Source organism: Microcebus murinus, chromosome 22, assembly GCF_040939455.1.
Source record: "Microcebus murinus isolate Inina chromosome 22, M.murinus_Inina_mat1.0, whole genome shotgun sequence".
Classification (NCBI taxonomy): Eukaryota; Metazoa; Chordata; class Mammalia; order Primates; family Cheirogaleidae; genus Microcebus; species Microcebus murinus.
The window spans coordinates 23889410-23908698 of NC_134125.1; the positions used below are offsets into that span (position 1 = coordinate 23889410).

The window sequence follows — 19289 nt, forward strand, 5'->3', positions numbered from 1 at the left end:
ATTTCATGTCTGGTGCAGGTTGAGTATCCTTCATATATGAAATGCTCAGAACCAGAAGTGTTTTGGAGTTGGGCTTTTTATTTTTTAATATTTGCATTATACTTACCAATTGAGTATCCCTAAGCCAAAAATTGAAACTGTCATGTCAGTGCTCAAAAAGTTTTAGATTTTGGAGCATTTTGGGTTTTGGATATTCAGATTTGGGACGCCCAGCCTGTATCTCTCCCAGGTCTTGTGCACCTGCATCTTTTTTTTTTTTTTTTTTTTTTTGAGACAGAGTCTCACTTTGTTGACCAGGCTAGAGTGAGTGCCATGGCATTAGCCTAGCTCACAGCAACCTCAAACTCCTGGGCTCAAGCAATCCTCCTGCCTCAGCCCCCCAAGTAGCGGGGACTACAGGCATGTGCCACCATGCCCGGCTAATTTTTTCTATATATATTAGTTGGCTAATTAATTTCTTTCTATTTATAGTAGAGACAGGGTCTCGCTCTTGCTCAGGCTGGTTTTGAACTCCTGACCTCGAGTAATCCGCCCGCCTCGGCCTCCCAGAGTGCTAGGATTACAGGCGTGAGCCACCGTGCCTGGCCCACCTGCACCATTGATTGTGTGCTTGTGAAGCATCAAGTGCTCCAGGTCCCAGAGGCAGGGATCACGTTCCTTCCACTGCACATCTGGGAACCCAGGCTCAGGGTCACACACAGCTTAGTGCCACATTGCACCACTGTCCCACATGCACTGTTAAGAGCACCCACACTCTTGGTTTGCCATTTCGCTCTTTCCATGAATGTCCCCCAGGTCATTTTGGTAGCTCTATGATGGTCAGTGGGGTGAGTGTACCCAGCTGGGTAGGTGGAGACTGCCTTAGGCCTGTCTGCACATTGATGTTACTGTTTCCAAACAACCCCCCACAGCTGTCACACTCAGTTTCTGCAGACTCTTCACTTGGCTGTGTTCCCAGGTCGAGTTCCTTGGTTTTCGGAAATGGAATGCTGGTCTTGTTTCTAAGAGAGACCCCCTAAGCAACAAACATTCCCTACCCATGGCCACACTGCCTACCCACAGCCTTGCTTGCTCAAGGCAGCTCTGGTGCAGGTGCCGGATGTGCCTCAGGTGGTCTCCAGACTTCTGAGCACACCCTAGCCCCTGACTGTGACCTCTGAAGCACGCTGTGCTGGGGGTTGGGCGCTGTTCCACCCAGGCCTGAGTGTCAGCTCTCCTGGCAGCAGCTCATCCACATATCTGGGGACACAACTCTGTGCTGTCACTGACTAATGTGGAACCATTAACTGGCAAGCATTTACCACTTTCCAAACACAGCTGTTTGGTAACAAACACTTCCTGCTGTATATTTGACAGCAACACATTTCTTCATAAAATCCCACCTGTGGACTTGGCAGTGGCATTTTCCTGTTCCCTTCTCAAGGCTCAGTGGCACACTGGAGTGTCCAATGTCTGAATCTTCAGAGGGGGCCCAGCAGGCAGAGCCTGTGCAAAACTGTGTGGTTTATGTGTGGTTGACCCTGAACCCTGGGTCTTTCACGAGCCCCCAGGTGAGGCTCAGCCTGCCCAGGCCTTGCAGAGAAACTGCCTTCAGGGCATGTGACATTGCTTAGCTGCTGGCAGTGGGGCTTTTTGGTGAGGGGGAGAGAACATGCGCTCTGAAGCTGGCCTCACCTGGGTTCAGATCCTAGCTCTGTGTAGGAACTCTGAGAGGCCCAGGACTCTTCTCTGCTAAATGAGAATGATGGTGGCATGAAAGTAGCATTATTGTGACAATGAGATACGGGCTGGGGTACCAGGGTGGTGCCCAACACACAATGTGCCACCCTGAGCTAACAGTCCCTCCCCTCTAGTCAGGCCCATTTCTTTGGTGTCAGCATCTCCCAGGGCTCCTTGCCCTTCTACCAGGCTTTCTGGGGGCTCCCTGCCTGGGTTTCAGTGGCCAAGGCTGAGTCTGCCCTGAGGCCAACCTACTGCCCAAGGTTGGCTGCATATAGGCACCCTTGGCTCCTGAGGGCCGGCCTCCTGCTGACCTGCATGCCCTCCACTTAAAAAGGCAAGATCACATACACCGACAGCCACAGGGGCCCTCATTCTAGCTTACTGTATCACTTACAGTCTCCAGAATCACAGTCTTTGTCAGGATTTTGGGCCCCGAGCTGTCAATTGACACTCAAAATTCTGGTCCCTTGATCCCACATGGGCAGCCTGGGAGAGAGTGCACATGGCATCAGGACACCTCTCATCGTGAGGGCTCTGACCTTCACTGATGGGATCCAGGAAGAAGGCCAGGGCCTGGGCACCCCTGTCCTGCTCTCCTGGTCGCCTCCTGCTCAGCTGGGAGCGGAGCCTTCACCTCCTACAGCTCTTGCTGTAAGGGTCTAGGGCAGGTAGCTTATAAGATGGTCCTTGGAGCCAGTCTTGTAAAAGAACAAACTTGGAAGGACTCATACTTTGCAATTTTAAAAGTTACTACAAATTTACAGTAATCAAGACAATGTAGAAAGGAAGGAAATCCTATCACATGGAACAACATGGATGAGCCTTGGGGACATGATGCTAAGTGAAATAGCCAGTCATAAAAAGACAATACTATCCAAGTCCACTTACCTGGGGTGTGAGGGGAGCAGCGTGGCTGCACTGGCCCCTTCACGCCACACTTCTCTGGCCCAGGGCCTATGTGGGAGGAGCCCAGGCCCTGGGTTTGGCTAGAGGCCAGCTTCTGGTGGGAGGGCCCTCAGGTACTGTGTGCTCAGCTGTGGGATATAAAAGTAGCCCGCACCACAAAATGGTGCTGTGCCCAATGTCCCCACATGCATGTCCTGGGCTGCTGTAGATTCCAACCAACCAGGTTCTCATCAAGCTTTACTTTGTGTAGCTTGCAAAAATGAGAATTTGATATTTTTTTCAACTTAGGAATCTTGATTGTGCATTTCAAAGTCTGTCTGCCACATAGTTTGAATATTCTGCTAAGCCTTTGAGGGCCACAGAAGGTAGGACAAGTTGCCCCCATAATAGCCATTGCTTTCCTGGTCATCTCCCCCACAAAGAGTTGTACATTCTGGCAGTTTGAATAAGTTTGAGCAGTCTGCCAGCACCTTTTTTTTTTTTTTTTTCTCGAGACAGGGTCTCACTTTGTTGCCCAGGCTGGAGTGCAGTGGCTCATCATAGCTCACAGCAACCTCAAACTCCTGGGCTTAAGCAATCCTCCCACCTCAGCCTCCTGAGTAGTCCCAGCTACTCAGGAGGCTGAGTAGCTGGGACTACTCAGGAGGCTCATGGGACATGGCGGCTCACATCGCCATGCCCAACTAATGTTTCTATTTTGTGTGTGATGGGGGGGGGTATTTCGCTATGTTGTCCAGGCTGGTCTTGAACCCCTGGTCTCAAGCAATCCTCCTGCCTCAGTCTCTCAAATGCTAGGATTACAGGTGTGAGCCACTTCACCCAGCCAATTTTCTTGCCGATAATATTATTTAAACTTGGAAAAGAGAATGTAATTCCCACATTGTCCCACAGCCCATGACATGACAAAATTGTTTGGTGTGCTCCCTCCAGCATGTTTCCTGAGCATCTCTGTAAATTCATTGATCCAGCAGCTGTCTACTGAGTGGTTGTCATGTGAGAGGTCCCTGTCTGAGGGGATGGGGAGGAAAAAGCACACCCCTGGCAGCTACTGATGAGTCTGGGAAGAAAAACCTCGATGGGGTGTAGGGAGAAGGGCGGCTGTTGAGACAGGGAGGTCTGGGAAGGCCTATCTAAGCAAGGACTGGATTAGGTGAGAGAGCCCTGATGGCCACGAGACTTTCAAGGGGGGCAGCTTCCAAGTGGACACGCAGCCAACATGCATGCCTGGAGACAGGAATGGGTCTGGTGGGGCTAGAGTCAGCCTTTAACTTTTCACATATACATATTTTGTTCTCACTGTAGAAGTGGCCTGTATCCCTGGACTCATGGCATACCGATGTACTGCATAGAACAGAGTTCTCCCCCAAGGCACTACTGACATTTGGGGCCAAATAATTCTCTGTTGTGGGGGGGTCCTGTGCACTGCAGGATGGTCAGTGGTGTCTGTCCACTAGATACCAGTAGCATTCCCCCACCTGTGACAACCAAAAATGTCTCCAGACATTGCCACATCCCCGCTGGGGAACAGATCTCCACCCCTACCCTACACTCATCAAGAACCGCTGCCACGAGTCTCCCTCACCAGGCAACCCCCAGGAGATGAGGGCAAGGGGAGGCCACATCTTAGGTGCCCGGGAGAAAGGCAGGGGCCTGCTGTGGACAAGAGTCCAAAAGTAAGAACACCCTCATGAAGGAGGACACCAGGGCCTAGGGTCTGAGTGGGGCTGCTCAGGCCTTGCCCAAAGCCTGGGTACCTGGCGTTGGGCTTTTCAGGGCCAGCTAAGCAACAGTCCATGCCCTCAAGCCCTGTCTCTGCCCACTCACTCATACCGGCACTGTCAATAGCTTCAATACAACACACAGGCCAACTGTCAAAGCTCCTGGGAGCCCTCCAGGCTTCCTTCCCCTTTACACAGGAAACAAAAAGTCTTGGGGTGAGGTGGCTTGCATCTCTAACTGTAGCCTTCCAAGGATTGCATGTAGTGGGGGCTTGGTAATGCCTGCTGGTAGCTGGAGATGGAAAATGGCTGCCGCTCCCGGGTTCTGCACCTCAGACTGTTGACGTAGTCTTCCTTCCCATTTTCCAAAAGCTTAAACTCTGCTCATCTTTCTTTCATTCTTCCCATGAATGTCTATTGCGTCCTTTCTGTGGGCTCCAAACTGGTCTAGCCCCAAGGAGCCATGAATGAACAAGTCCAACTGTGTCCCTGCCTTCATGGGACTGACAAGAGAGGTGGGAGCACATGGCATACCCATCTGTTAGTCAGTGAAGAGGCTATGTAAGGTGGCCGTAGGGGTGTGGGGACATTATTACAGGAGGCCCTCTGGGGTTCAAGTGCGATGTCACCAGGCCAAGAAACCTGCAGGGACCAAGGTGGGAGCAGAGGCAAGTGTCGCTGGAGTGCTGTACCCAAGGGGAGCGGGAGGAGATGAGCCAATGTGCAGGCAGGTGGACTGAGGCATGGAGCCAGCCCTTGCTCTGAGGGAGGTACAGCCCAAAGGCCTCTGAGCAGGGCAGTCAGAAGTTCCCTCTGCCTTCTGCAGGGGAGCAGGGATGGTCCAGACGGTGGTCACGGGAGGACTTTGAGGTACCTGTGTGCTTCTGGGCTTCTTCCCCCTGCCAAGATCTCTTCAGGACTCTCAGCCTCTGTGCATCCTCTGTCAGAGCAGGGTCTGCACACAAGCATCAGGGCCCATGGAGCAAGGAACATGTGTACTGTTATCTGGTGAGTGGCTCCATGGGGTTCTTCCCATTTCCAGAGGTGCCTGTGAGCCAGGGGCTCTGCACCAGGGGTATGGTGACAGGTTGCACAAAGCCTGAGAGAGGGCTGGCAGTGGAAGCTGCTGTTCGTGGCCGGCACAGTGTCCAGCACACAGCATGTGCCAGGCAGACTCGTAAGGTCATTTGCCCACCTGTGGTGGACAGGTCAGGGGCAGGGGAACAGCCCAGGCCTTAGAGTCCCTCCAGCCTAAACCAGAGTGCAAGGCCAGCTCTGCTACTTCCTGGCTCTGGGACCTTGGGCAAGCTCTTGAAACTCCCTAAGCCTCAGTTTCCTCATTGGTAAACTGGCAACTGTATGTGATGAGGAGTCATGGCGCTGGGCACAGCCAGGGCAGCATTATGTTGCCTCACCGTACTGAAAAGCTGCAGGGCCAGCCGCATGCTACAGGTGTGCCATGTGGGTCAGGTCCTCCTGCCCCTTGTAGAGGCCCAGCAAGTGCCTGACACAATCTCTGCCCCCCTCGTCCACCCCAGCTACCTGGCACCCACCATTGCCCAGGCAGGTCTACACCCTGTCAGCTCCCATCTGGGGCCTTAGACATGAATTAGCTGAGGGCTCCCATGAGCTATCTGGACAATTTGTGCCTTAGCCATTGATTGGCGCTAGCTGAGGAAACACACTGTCCACTGTGTGCAGTGGCCAAGTCTGCAGAAGGCTAGTTTGTAATCCAGGTCAAGTTTGGTAGGCCAGTGCTCTTTCTGCACTCTTTGCAAGTGCCCCAGAAACCTCTCCTGCTGCCTCCTCCCTCTCTGGTCCAAGTAGGGGAAGGACTGGCTTGGCGCAGGTGTCATTGGAGAAGGAAGCTACAGAGTGGTAGAAAGCCTGGCCGGAGAGAAATGTACATTCCCATTCCATCCCATGACCACAGGGCCTACAATGTCGTGCCCAGGCAGGGCAGTAGAGGCTCTCCAACTCTGTCCACCCTGGCCCTGGGGCTGCTTTCTCTCCTGTCCTAGTGAGAAGGAAGTCTCTGTTGGGGCTTTATTTCCTTAGTGTTCTTAAGAAAATGACAGCTACTATGGAGATGTTTCTTCAAGCCAGGTTCTCCCATCTCCTCCCCCTGCCCTGAACTGTTGCTACTTAAAGAGGTTACCTGTACACTTCCCACATATCCCCAAGGAGCCCCAGAAGCAGCTTTGGGTCCTGGCTCTGGGGTAACTTTTCTTAGGTCTCCTGTATAGCACAGGCCAGGCCCATGCCCTGAGTCTTATGGAGTCACTCAGTTGGAGGAGATGTTTGCCACACACTGAGGCCAGGGGCCCTAGAGGAGGGGAAGGATGTTTACAGGCTCAGACCCTGGGTAGCCTGCCCTGGTTCTCTCGGCCTCAGGCCCATTGTCAGAGCAGTTCCTTCCTGTCTCCCAGACCCCAGCTCCTCATGGGTCCCCCCAGGGGGCCATATCTGATCCCCTCCAACTCCTTGGCTAGGCCCTGGCTGGCCCGCCTATCCTGGGTCTCGCTTCAGTGAGTCAGACCTTGTGCAAACCACAGCCCACAGTGCCATCTACTGCAGGAGCCTCCCTGACCTTCTCAGACTGGGTCAGAGGTAGATGTCCTTTGTGCCTTACCTCCTTGATCAGGTGCACTCACCTGTGTATTAGAAGTGCAGGTGATGGCCGGGTACGGTGGCTCACGCCCGTAATCCTAACACTCTGGGAGGCCGAGGCAGGCGGATTGCTAGAGGTCAGGAGTTCGAAACAAGCCTGAACAAGAGCAAGACCCCGTCTCTACTATAAATAGAAAGAAATTAATTGGCCAACTAATATATATAGAAAAAATTAGCCGGGCATGGTGGCACATGCCTGTAGTCCCCGCTACTTGGGAGGCTGAGGCAGGAGGATTGCTTGAGCCCAGGAGTTTGAGGTTGCTGTGAGCTAGGCTGACGCCATGGCACTCACTCTAGCCTGGTCAACAAAGCGAGACTCTGTCTCAAAAAAAAAAAAAAAGAAGTGCAGGTGATGGTCTCCTGACCCACATCCCCTTCTGTGAGTCCAGCTGTGATTGATTAGATCAGCAGTGAGCACTTTCCTGGGCTGAGCCTCTCATATGTCCCTTGGGAGAAACTTCGGACCAAGTACTCATGGCTGGGCACTGATGCAGCTTGTGAGCATCTCTCCTGGGATGCCTAGGCCTTCCTCTTAGAGCCCTCATGAGCTCACTAGAATTAATCTTGGATTTTATTCCTTTTAATCAAGCACACCTGGGCCTACCCCTGTCTTCCCCGGTCTGTGCTCAGTCTCTCGTGGCTGACCCTCCTTCCTGGGACCCTCTGTGGAGTGGGAACATGTGGCCTACAGGCAAGGGTGGGTGTGGAGACTTGTAACCAGCCTCAGGAGACTTCTGGACATGGTGGCCTGGGTCCCAAGCTTGGCTGGGCACTGCCATGGACATTTGAATATGAACTACAAGTTGTTCCTCCTAGGGTATTGCTTAAAATTTGAAGACTAGGACTGGATATTTGACTCTTTTCCAGCAGTGTGGAGCAGAGTGGCCTCTGCTCTTGGTTGGGCTCTTGCTTTTCTGAGGGCTCTTGCCTCTTGCTGTCTGGTAGCCGCCTCTGCCTGCTGCTTCTTCCTCTCAGGTGGGGGCAGGAAGGGGGTTCCTTAGCAGGCAGGAAGCCTATCCACTCAACAAGAATGGCTGTGGCCTTCGGTGCCTGCGGCCCTAGGATAGCCTGTGAATGCTGAAGGGAAAAATGCCTCAGCATACCGCAGCCGCAGCAGGGCCTCCTGACAGCAGCTGAGCTTCTACAAGAGAGGAATTGCCTACACAGGGCTCCTCTTGCTGATTCAGTTGAAGTTGACTCTGCTGCTGATCTTGGCAAGTCAGATGAGTGTCCCACCAGGTGTCTAGGCCCAAGGTGGGCTCTTAGCAGGAGAATGGCAAGCCTTCTGCACATTGCTGCAGGGTCCTGCCTGGTGCTAGGGAGCAGTGCGCAGTCCCCACAGCAGCCTGGGGTTGTGGCTCTCCGTGCAGAGACGGGTGGAAGCTCAGAGGCAGGCCAGTGCAGGCCCTATAGCCAGCAAGTGGAGAGCTGGGTTTCGTTTCATTTTCAAACTCCTGACCTCTAGCAATCTACCTGCCTCGGCCTCCCAAAGTGCTAGGATTACAGGCGTGAGCCACCCCCCCCCAGCCAAGGGAGCTGGGGTTTGCACTTTTGCCTCACATGGTGATGAGGGGAACGATTCAGTACATTTACCCCGGCCAGGGGTGAGCAAAATGGGAGCACTTAGGACAGGTTGCAGGCCAGGATGTGAGGCAGTGAAAGCCTAGGCCCAGGGCTAGGGAAAGCAAGCAAGGGACCTGAGGGGGAAGGGAGGACAGATTGCCGGGGAGCGTGGGTGCTGTGGAAGGGAAGGGGTCTGGCACTGTGCAGTCCTGGGTGCCAGGCCCAGCTCTGCCTCCTGCCGGCCCGTTCCTTGTAGGACAGCACTGCCCTGAGGTGGGGTGAGATGGCCCATGTAAGGTACTTAAGACCAGAGAGGGGAGAGTTGCTGGCCAGGCAACTGGTGGGGAGGGCCTGCTCTCTGGGCCAGTGAGAAGGCTGAGGCAGCCAGGCCCATGTTCACCCTCTCCCCTACACCATAGTCCCCCCGGGCCTGGATTCCACCAAGAGGCCCCACTGCCCAGAGTGCACCAGCCTGAGCACTGTGGCCAGAGCCCAGCACTCCGAGTCCAAGGCTCATACTGCTGGCCACAAGTAAGGAGCACTGCTGATTCCTGACAAGTCAGGGCTGCTGTTTGGGGTAGTGAGGGTCCCCGTGACAGAAGGTAGGCACAGGGTCCACATGGAACTCTGCAGGCTAGGCCAGGCCAGGAGCCCTGTCAGTGCCCGCCTTGGGCATTCTGAGGCCACATTCCTAAGTCATCTGTGCTGGGCAAGAGATCAGTTCCGGAAATGCATCCCACAGCCTGATGATCAAAGCCCACGACCAGAGCCACCTGGAGCTGTGGGAGTGATGTCTGCAGGAGCCACTGCTCATCGTGGTTTGCCTGTGCAGCCAGGGAGGAAGAGGCCGCCTGTCTTCCCTGTGGGCGCCCTGAGCAGCCCACACACTCACTTCCAACCTACTTCTTGTTTCCTCAGAACCTCCAGTGGGCCCGCGACGTGTTGCTAGGCAGCAGTATCCCATGGCAACAACTGCAGCACATGCCGGCACAGGGGCTCTTCTGCGAGAGGAACAAGACCAATTTCTTCAACGTGAGTACTTTGCCTTGTTGATTTCTGAGCCTGCTTGCTGTGGCTGCTTTTCACTGAAGGTGCACGAACTGACCCCCTGGGTGGGCATTCCCAGGGCCACAGGCATGTGGCATCCTCAGAAGCTGGGTGGCTCATTCCAGAGTTCGCCAGGCTCGGGCATGGAGCCATGCTTGCTGAATGACATCTGGCAGGTCACTGCCCCTCCCAGGCACCAGTTTGCCCATCTGTGGGGAGAGGTGTGCGTAAGCTCAGTCTGTTCTGTGAAGCCCCGGGTATCCCAGGGCCACACAGGCAGTGGTGAGAGGGGCTCTAGGCCCATGGAGCAGTTCCTCCAGCCCTTCTGTGGCTTTGGACACCTAGGACATTCTGACTGAAGACAGCTTGACTGCTTAAGAAACAATGAGTTTGGCCAATGCTGGGCTTTCAGTGCCATTCAGCCCTGATATTCTGTGTGGAAGTGGAGACCCACTCCTTGGGCAGGATATGACCTATCACCTAGGCCTGTCTGCCCCTTGTCCCTAAGGCCTGCATCTGCCCCTCCTTGACAACCTGTCTGGGCCCAGCCCTCCTTCCTTTGCTCTGACCTACGCAGAGACAGATGTCCCCTCACTTCTCTATACCTCCAAGTCCTCATCTGTCCTCTACTGCCCCTCGCAGCACAGCCAGCTTCCAGCTGGGTGGCTTTGGCAAGTCACACAGCTCCTCTGAGCTTTGGTCTCCTGTATTTTTCCTAATTCTGTTATTCATAGAAAATCTAAAGGGTGTGGTTGACATGAACAGGAGCTGAGCAGGACAGGGCTCAGGTCTTGGAAGTGTGTGACAAAGGCTGGTTCTCAGGGTGTGTGGGCAGGCAGGTCCCTGGTGAGAGCTGGCCAGCAGGTGGAAGTGTCTGGGGCTATGGCTCCTCCCCTCTTCCAGGCTGCAATCTTCTGGGGGCAGGGTGGGGGCTCCAGAGCCTGGGAACCCTGCATCTGCCCACCCTCTCTCTGTTGGTGCTTTGTAGACAAGCCATAGGTGTCATTGGTAATTGATCTACATAGTACTAAGAGATTTGCCAGAAAAGAGAGGTGCCCTCCCACCCCCACACCCAGGCCACAGCCCTTCCCCACAGCAGCCACCCTTCCTTGTCCTATGTGTCCTTCCAGAGGGTGTCTGTCCATTTATAAGCTAGTGCATATAGATGTACACAAAGGGCAAAAGCCACATGCTTCCACTCCCTGTTTCTTTTCACTTAACAGCTTCTCTTAGTGTCTTATAACTTAATCATTATTTGTAACAGCTGCATCGTACTCCCAACATAGGGATGTCTCACAGTCTACCTACCCATCCCCTATTGATGGGCACTTAGATTATTTCTAGTCTTTTGTTACTACCAACAATGCTTCACATATATATATATATATATATATATATATATATATATCCTTGCACATTTGTGGGAGTCCATTCATAGGATAAATTCCTAGAAACAGAATTCGTGGGTCAAAGGGTTTGTGGTACCTTTAAAGTCTTAATAGATATGAACCTTCCAAGATCCAGTCTCAACCTAAGGCTCATTTTTTTCAGACCTCATCAACATTCTGTATTATCGAACTTTTTAATATATGCTCTTTAATAGGTAATAGGTAAAAATGGTATTGTATTTCATTCATAATAAATGGGAATTGACCATGATACCATGTTAATACTTTTAACTTCTGTGTAATTTCTACCCATGTTGACTTTTCTTCTGCACTATTGGTCCTTTTCTTATTGATTTATAAGAGCTCTTTATACATTAATGAATTGAGCCCTTTGTCAGTATTTTGCAAACCTATTTTTCTGCATTTGATAGACGAAAGTTAAAGTCAGGCAAGTTGCTGAATTTTCCTGAGCTCATGGGTTACTCACTTTTAAAGTGGCTTTCTAATGCCAGCCACACTAGCTCATGCCTGTAATCCCAGCAACCCAGAAGGCTAAGGTGGGATGATTGCTTAAGGCCAGGAGTTCGAGACCAGTCTGGGCAATATAGTGAGACCCCATCTCTAAAAAATTTTTTAAAGTTTGCCTGGCATGATGGCATGCACCTGTAGTCCCAGCTGCTTGGGAGTCTGACGCAGGAGGATCAGGAGCCCAGGAGTTCAAGGTTACAGTAAGCTATGGTTGTGCCACTGTATTCGAGCCAGTGACATAGCGAGACCTGTCTCTAAAACAAAACAAAATGAGCTTCCATTACCTACCTTGAAGAGTAACTGCAGGGATCAAGTTAGATAATGGGATAACGTCCCTAGCACATCTGGCATAGGTAGATGTGCACATGGTAGGTACGTAAGAAAGTAGTTTTTCTTCCCCTACTGTTGGTGCTTTGCTCTTAATGACTGTGCAGTGATATTGGAAGGAGAGGTGAAACCCCTGTGTCTTCCTCACAGGTAATGCACTAAGCCTTTCTAATGGTAAAGTTAGGGCAGCTGGCCCTCAGATGCCTGCTCCCCGAGCACATCCCAGCTGATGGCCAGGTGCTCCAGGCCCCTTTCCCACTGGTCTCACTGCAGCTTCTCCTGGGTTTCTGGGACTTTCCAGAAAATAAATCCTACTGAATAGCAGTCTGAGGCTGTGCCTGTGGGAGGGAAGGCTGGCAGAACCCCATGTAGGCCAGGCCCGTGGGCAGCACAGACCCCTGTAGATAAAGGCCACGCCAGCCTACCCTAGGGGTATTGGGGGTTTCTGCCTCTTCCAGGTCAGCTGTGTGTTCCTCCATGCTGCCTGGTAACCTGCTGCTTTTACCACCCTCAGGGCTCCCTCCTGGCCTCTTCCGCATTCTTGCCTCTTGGAAGGTGGGTTGGGTCTTCTTGTGCTGCTTGAGCCATGCCTGATGCCCAGCGTGTCAGGAAGTGCTGGGCTGACCCTGAGCATGTGAGTCTGTCCAGCGTATTTCCCAGGTCTGAGGAAACTGCTAACATGTTTACCAAGGAGCAGTTAGGATAGCCCTTGGCCAACTCTGCCGTGCTGGGGTCATGTCTCTGGCAGATGGACTGTAGGTGGGGCGAGCAGGCTCACTTGCTTGCCTTCCAGCGTGCCCCAGGGTCCCTGCCTCCTCCAGGGGAGGCAAAGGCAAGGGGGTGGGGGCCAGTCCTTGCGAGGGGTGCTGTCCTCCAAGCCTGCTATCTCGGGCCACACACACCACCCACTCTTGCTGTCACTCACCCAGCTGTCTGGGCAGCCCCTCATCCTCAGGCCCTGAGCAGGGGACCCTCCCATTATCCTTTAATGACAATTTTTGAAAATAGTGTGAGTCATATAGGATCACATTGTCACTGCCAGCAGTTCAGACACATAGCAGAGCCCACGCCCTCTGTCTGTCCACCCCCAGGTGCTGTACCCTTCTCAGAGGTGCTTCTGTGAGCATCTGGGCTGTACTTTTTTTCTGAGTGTGTGTGTACTAAAACAAGTTTGTCTTGCAGCTTTTACAAACGTGTATTTGTATATGTTTATGTGTGTGTGCTTTTGGCAACTTGCTTTTTCTGCCAACACTAAGTCTTATAGAAGTTTCCATGTGAGGTCAGGCCATTTTGCTCTCTGCAGCTGCTGCCCAGTCTCTGTGGGCGGACACGTGCGTGGGCCCAGTCTTTGCTCTCATAGCATCTATGTGCTATTGTTGTGTTCCTCTTTGAGTCCCCTGGCCCAGCTTGGACCAGAAGAAGTGTTCACTGAGTATTTGTGGATTGATTCCATTCATCCCTTTTTCCTTAATGGGTAGTCTCTAAGCATTCTCCTGGTTGAGCCAGTGCTGGATGTGGGGACAGGGAGATCCTTGGCCCTGGTCACAGGATGCTCAAGGCTTACAGTAGAGCACTGCATGAAAGTCTTCATGCCATCATAGGTTGCCATGGGGCACATGGGAGGGACAGGAAGCTGAGCTCCCACTGGCAAGATGGGTGAACTCAGCCAGGAAGGGGGCTGGAGAGGGAGGCCAGGATTAAAGGCACCCTTGACACCCTCAGGGGAGCTCCTCAGGCTAGGCAGCTGACTGAGCCTTTGTGAGGAGTGTGAGGGGCCCGGGGGAGTGGGACCTCGGATTCCTATATCAGCTTTCCTAACAGCTGCCCCACGGCTGGCCGGCCCCCTGCAGCGACATAGCTATGGCATGTGGCAGGGCCCAGCAGTGTGGCTGGACACTACTGGAGGAGGGAGGAATGAAGTGTCCAGTCCCACTATCCTGCACATGGATTGAACCGGCATCCACAGAGAGGGAACTGCCACCTCTGCCATGGCAAATCCCTGCTCCTAGAGCTGTCAGCCCACCAAGTCAGAGCTCCAGCACTGAACTGAGACTCATGCTCCAGGGCAGCCCAGAGTCCCAGCTGAAGGTGCCCTTACCTCAGCCTCTCCTGCCAGGCAGAACAGTCTGGTCTTTGCCAAAACAGAGCCAGAGTTTTTGGACATTGCTGGTTGAGGGCCTGGCCTGGGCCTGTTGCCTGTCCTTTTGCATCATTGGGAGGAACTGGCAGAAGACATGTGGCCAGGTGATTCAGAGGTGGCTTCTCAGGCCAACTGCATAGAGCAGGGAGCCCAGGACAACACAGGGCCTAGGGTGAGAGGCAGTGAGCCTGGGCCTGCGGGGTACTGGTGCAGGACCTCTCCTGAGCCAGACCCAGGCCAAAGGGGACTACAGAGAGGGAGGAGCCAGGGGCTAGTCCTCCCTTGGGTGGAGGGACCCAGGAAAGCAGGCACCAGGCTAGGTGGTAGGTGCTGCTGGCTGGCTCCCCACACCACGGAAGCTGAGGGCTTGTCTCTAGGTGCCCAGAAGCTTCTGGGGCTATCCACGCAGGCCTGCATGGGCTGAAGCCAGGCTGCTTTGTCCAGGGTGAACTTCTCTCCCCATCTCATAGTTGATTCAGAAACGTGATTCCCATAGTAACCAAGCCAGAGATGATTCTCCCTCCTTCCCCAGAATGTTTGCTTATTTTAGCAGGCAGGTTTTTTTCTTGTTTCAACCCAGTTTCCAGCCTCTGAAAGAAGCAGAAGGAGTTGAGGGCCAGGCTGGCACTACCTCCTGCCTCTGAGGCTGGTGTGGGGTGGGCAGTGGCTCTGGCTTGAGTTTGAGAGAGCAGAGGGGAGGTGTTGGCCTGTTGTGGCTGCCCTGCGTACAGTGTCTCCTCCACAGCACCCCGGCCTCCGTGTCTGCCTGCTGCTCAGGTAGGCAGCCCTGGGGCCCCAGGTCACTAAGAAGAGCACAGACTTTGAGCACAGGCAGGTTCAGCTTCAAACCAGCCCTCACTTGGCCTGTCACAGGCACGGGGCTGTCTTTACGCAGGTGGTCCCAACAGGTGGACAAGACCTATCAGCACACGGTCCACACACTGTGCAGCTAATCCTTAGGCCCTGATATTGGCTTGCACGGAGGCCTCGGAGTTTATCTGAGGATCCCAGCAGCCCTCAGCTGATCCCAGAGGCCAATGCTGGGACATGACTGAGGCAGGGATTGGGGGAGTCCCAGTTAACAGCTGGCCAGGGCTCTCCAGAAGCTCAAGGCCCTCCCTGGCTTGAGTGGAGCAGCCTGAGATGGGGACAGCGGTCATAGTGTTGTGCCCACCACATAGGCCCCTCTGCATGGCCTGGCCCAGCAGTTGGTGCCTGTGGATACTGGTCACACTCCCTGTGCTTTAGTCATGCTGCATAGTGTGCCACTGTTTGTCCTGGCTGGTCTACCTGCCCTCTTCCCAGTGGATGGGTGGCTTTCAGTTCTCTACTGTTATAAAAACTGCTGCTTTCTCGGGTCTCCTTCCTCACTCATGCAAGAGTCTCTAGGACAGATGCCTAGAAGTGGAGGCCCTTTGCACCCAGTGGGTCCACATGACGCCAGGTGGTTCTGCAGAGCAGTCCTCGTTGCCGCCCCCTCCCAGCACTCAAACCACAGATGGCTTTCATTTTGGCCCATCTGTAGGGTGTCACTAGGAACCCCAGGTGGCTTTAGTCTGTGTTTCCCAGGTAACTGGAGAGGTTTAGCGCTTTCCCATGCCAGTGGCCAGTCCCTTTTGTCTGCCCAGGCTCTGGTGTGCTCTCTCCTACCTGGTGACCACCACACAGGCCCAGGTGGTTCTATTTGTCCTGACTCTGTGTTGCTTAAACCAGTGGGAGGTACAGTAGTCATGAGCCGCCTTTGTTTCTTTGAAGAATGTATGCTCTCTGCCATCCCCAGCCTTGGGGTCTGAGTTCTCACCAAGGGCCTTGATGTGGTCAGTGGAGAAGAAAGCCTCCACTGGCTAGGTCTCCATCCAACTCCTAACACCCTACTCCTGCCAGGGCCGGGGGGAAGGAAAGGAAGTCTTTAAAGCCCTGGTACTTCATCCTTTTCAGCAAGAATCAGTCATGCCCCTTCTACTCTAACTTGCTACTAGTTGGCTGTGTGACCCTGATGAAGTTCCCCACCCTCCATTCAGTGAATAGATGCCAGGTGTTGGGGAGGGACGGATGCAGTAGACCCACCTTCCAGGCCAGGCCTCAGCCAGCGCTGTTCCCCCTTGGAGATAGCTGGTGGTCTAGAAGGAAGCTGTTGGAGACCAGCAGACCCGGGCACCCCCAGGCAGGGACCTTATCTAGAACAGCATTGCCACTGCCCTCCCCTTGGCTCAGTGCCCAGCAGGCAGGGCATGCCTAGTGACTGTGATTTCCTCTCACCCTGGAGAATTCCCTGGGATGAATACCTGGGACCAGCAGCCCCAGAGCAAGAGGAACAAGTATGTCCTGGCTCAGGGACCCAGCCATGGCCGGGTCTCAAGATCTGCACCTGAGATTTCTGCCTCCTGTTTCAGGGCTAGATCTGGTGTCACCACCTCTTGCCAGCCCCAACCTGACTTGTCCCTTCTCTCCCTCTATCCTTCTGGCTCTCAAGAGGCACCGGGCTTGGTGGGAGGGCCCTGGCCCCAGATACCAGCCCTAAGTTCAGCATCTATTGCAGGCAGACATCAACTGATGACCAAGGTATGAAGTAGGAAAGAGGTATTGGTATCCACCCAATTCCTGGTGCCCCACCCCACCCCAGGCAGCCAGTAGATCAGGGCTGCTTCCCCATGGGTAAAATAGCCCCAAGACTGTCAGCACAGGTGTGCTTGCCCACCCTCTGTGACAGGCCAGGGAACATAGGGATAGGAAGAGCCTGGTTTATAATAGCCACCCTCCTTGCCCCAAGTCAGCCCCATATCATCTTGTCCCTACTTAGGACCAGTTGTGACTGGTTCCCTGCTATGATACACTCTTGGACCAGCTGCATTGTCAACAGGAGTTCAGATCTGCAGGCCAATCCACAAGGCTGGATTATTAGTCCCCTCTTCATAGAGGTCCCAGGAGGTAGTGACTTGCCCAAAGTCCCATGACCAGTCCATGCCAGAGGAGGGATGTGAACCTCACTCTGTCTACTGCCGAAGCCCATTCGTGGTGGCCAGCAGCCTCTAGGGAAGGAGGACAGCCAGCAACCCACTGGTTCCTGCACTGGGATTGGCCCAGTTGTTGTCCCAGGTGGGGCTGCTACCCAATTGGCCTGCTGGCTGAGGAGGGTAGTGGGCAGGGGCACATGGGCATCTAGCCCTGCCCTAGGAGGTAAGGCCAGGATTCTAGGACAATAAGGGGCCAGTGACTGAGCCCTGTTCAATGGCATTGAACAGGGCTGCCCTTTGGGGCTGGGACTGCAAAGTTGGCTAGCTCGGTCCCTAAGCCTGTTTGGTCTGGCCTTAAATGGCTGGCTGGCTGGCTGGGTTGTACCTCCTCTCCATGGTAGCCCCCCTGGCCTGTCCAAAGGCTGAGAGTAGCAACAGTGGTGGCTGCCACCCTCCCTGCAGCACCAAAGCATCTGGGCCTGGCCATGCTTGGCCTTGTTGGGGACGCAGCAGGGAGCAGCTGCCCACAGTAGCAGTGACAGGATTGGTGCCATGTACAAGCACTCACTGGGGGTTTAACTGAGGATGCCTCCTCTGGTCTTCCACAGCATGTCTGTGAGGCTTGAGTACTATTATCATCCTCACTGTACACATAGGGAAATTGTTAGGCTGTGAAAACCAAAAGCTCTTTTCTTTATTTTTTTAAATTTTGATTTTTTTAATTTAATTTTTTTTGAGACAGGGTCTCACTCTGTTGCTCAGGCTAGAGTGCAGTGGCATCATCATAGCTCACTGCTACCCTATGCTCCTGGGTGCAAGTGATCCTCCTGCCTCAGCCTTCCAAGCAGCTGAGACTACAAGTGCACACCAACACACCTGGCTAATTTTTCTATTTTGTAGAGACGAGATTTTGCTCTTCCTCAGGTTGGTTTCAAACTCCTGGCCTCGAGCAATCCTCCTGCCTCTGCCTCCCACAGTGCTGGGATTACAGGCGTGAGCCACAGTGCCCGGCCCCAAAGCTCTTTTATACCCTCGGCCCACTGGGCTAGTCAGAGGCCTGGTTCCTCCCATTGGACAGCAGTGCCCATGGTTGTTTTCAGGCCCTGTCAAAGCCACTTCCCCACTAACGTGGCTGCTGTGGGTGCTGGAGAGAATGCCACAGAAGGGTGCTTGTCAAGTGTGCTTCTGCAGTAGCAGTTGCCACTAGTCCTGACACAGTGGGCCAGGGCCCTGTGGGAGGTGTGGAAGCCGAATGGCCCGAGACCACACAGGGAGCAGTAGCTAGGCTGGGATTCCAGGTCTGTCCAACTCCAAGGCCTGCAGCCCCAGCCACCATGTCACTGGGGATTTGGCGGCCATATCTGATCTCTTTTTGTCCCAGTAGTGACGTCTGCTGTAGGCATGCAATGGGGAGGGACAGTGAGAGTGACAGTGTGTCCTTTCCCTGCTTTGCACTTCTTCCCTTTAGGAGGTGGAGTCTCGTGCCCCACACTTGTTTTGACCATCTGATAGTGGCTGAGACCTCCCAGCAAGGAGGTATTCTGCACAGCCCCTGGTCACCTTGTGGTCCATTTCATCTTCCATTAAGCCATTAGAGAGACCCACTCTTGAGGGTACCCAGGTCCCTGGGGCAGATGATTGGGTGAGCAGAGCATTGTGTGCCAGCAGCTGGGAAGCCCAGAGCTCCCAGTGGATTTAGGGCAAGACTGGGATAGATGGAGGATCATGGGAACGGGTGGGTGGACTACCCTGGCCCCAATTTGTAGAAACCACAAGCCCCCTCCACACTTTTGCCTCCCTCTTTGGCACCTTGCCTGGCATTTTGTTGCTCCTCTTGCCGCAGGCCTGTGGCCTCCCTCAGGGCCACCCTCAGGTCTATTCCAACCTGCTGATGGGGCTGTTTCTGCAGCTGGGGCTTCCCTCACAGGTGCTGCTGTGCTCAGCATCGCTGCCCAGGCTTCCCCAAGCTCCCCACCAAGTCCTGCCCAGGGCCAGCCTCCTCGGCAAGTGTCAGGCCCTGCCTGAGCCTCCCATGGGAGTCACTTTGGCACATGTGCTTTTTGAGGTACCCAGGCCTGAGTAAGCCCCTACCCCTCTTGGAGCACAGACACATCACCCGAAAGTGCATGGGCAATGTGAGAAAGACAGAGGAGGTGACGCTGGAGGATATGCCTGCGAAGGACAGAACAGGGCCAGGTTCCCATGCAGAGGATACAGCATGAGCCACAGTGTGGGGGCACAAGGCAGTGCCACATGCATAGCAGGGAGGCCTCCCAGAGCCACAGGGTGGGTGACTGGCTGCCACTGGGCCCTGCCCTCTTGGGCC

The 19289-nt window shown here is 54.0% G+C and overlaps 1 protein-coding gene across 2 annotated transcripts in view; it reads left to right on the forward strand.

Moving 5' to 3' along the window:
• Window positions 1-19289, forward strand: part of CABIN1 (calcineurin binding protein 1) — a 170931-nt gene that overhangs the window by 116861 nt on the left and 34781 nt on the right. For both annotated transcript variants that reach the window (XM_012749260.2, XM_075996734.1), the window contains one exon: window positions 9498-9611. In XM_012749260.2, the coding sequence (XP_012604714.1) occupies window positions 9498-9611 (114 nt within the window). The remainder of the gene's footprint in view (window positions 1-9497; window positions 9612-19289) is intronic.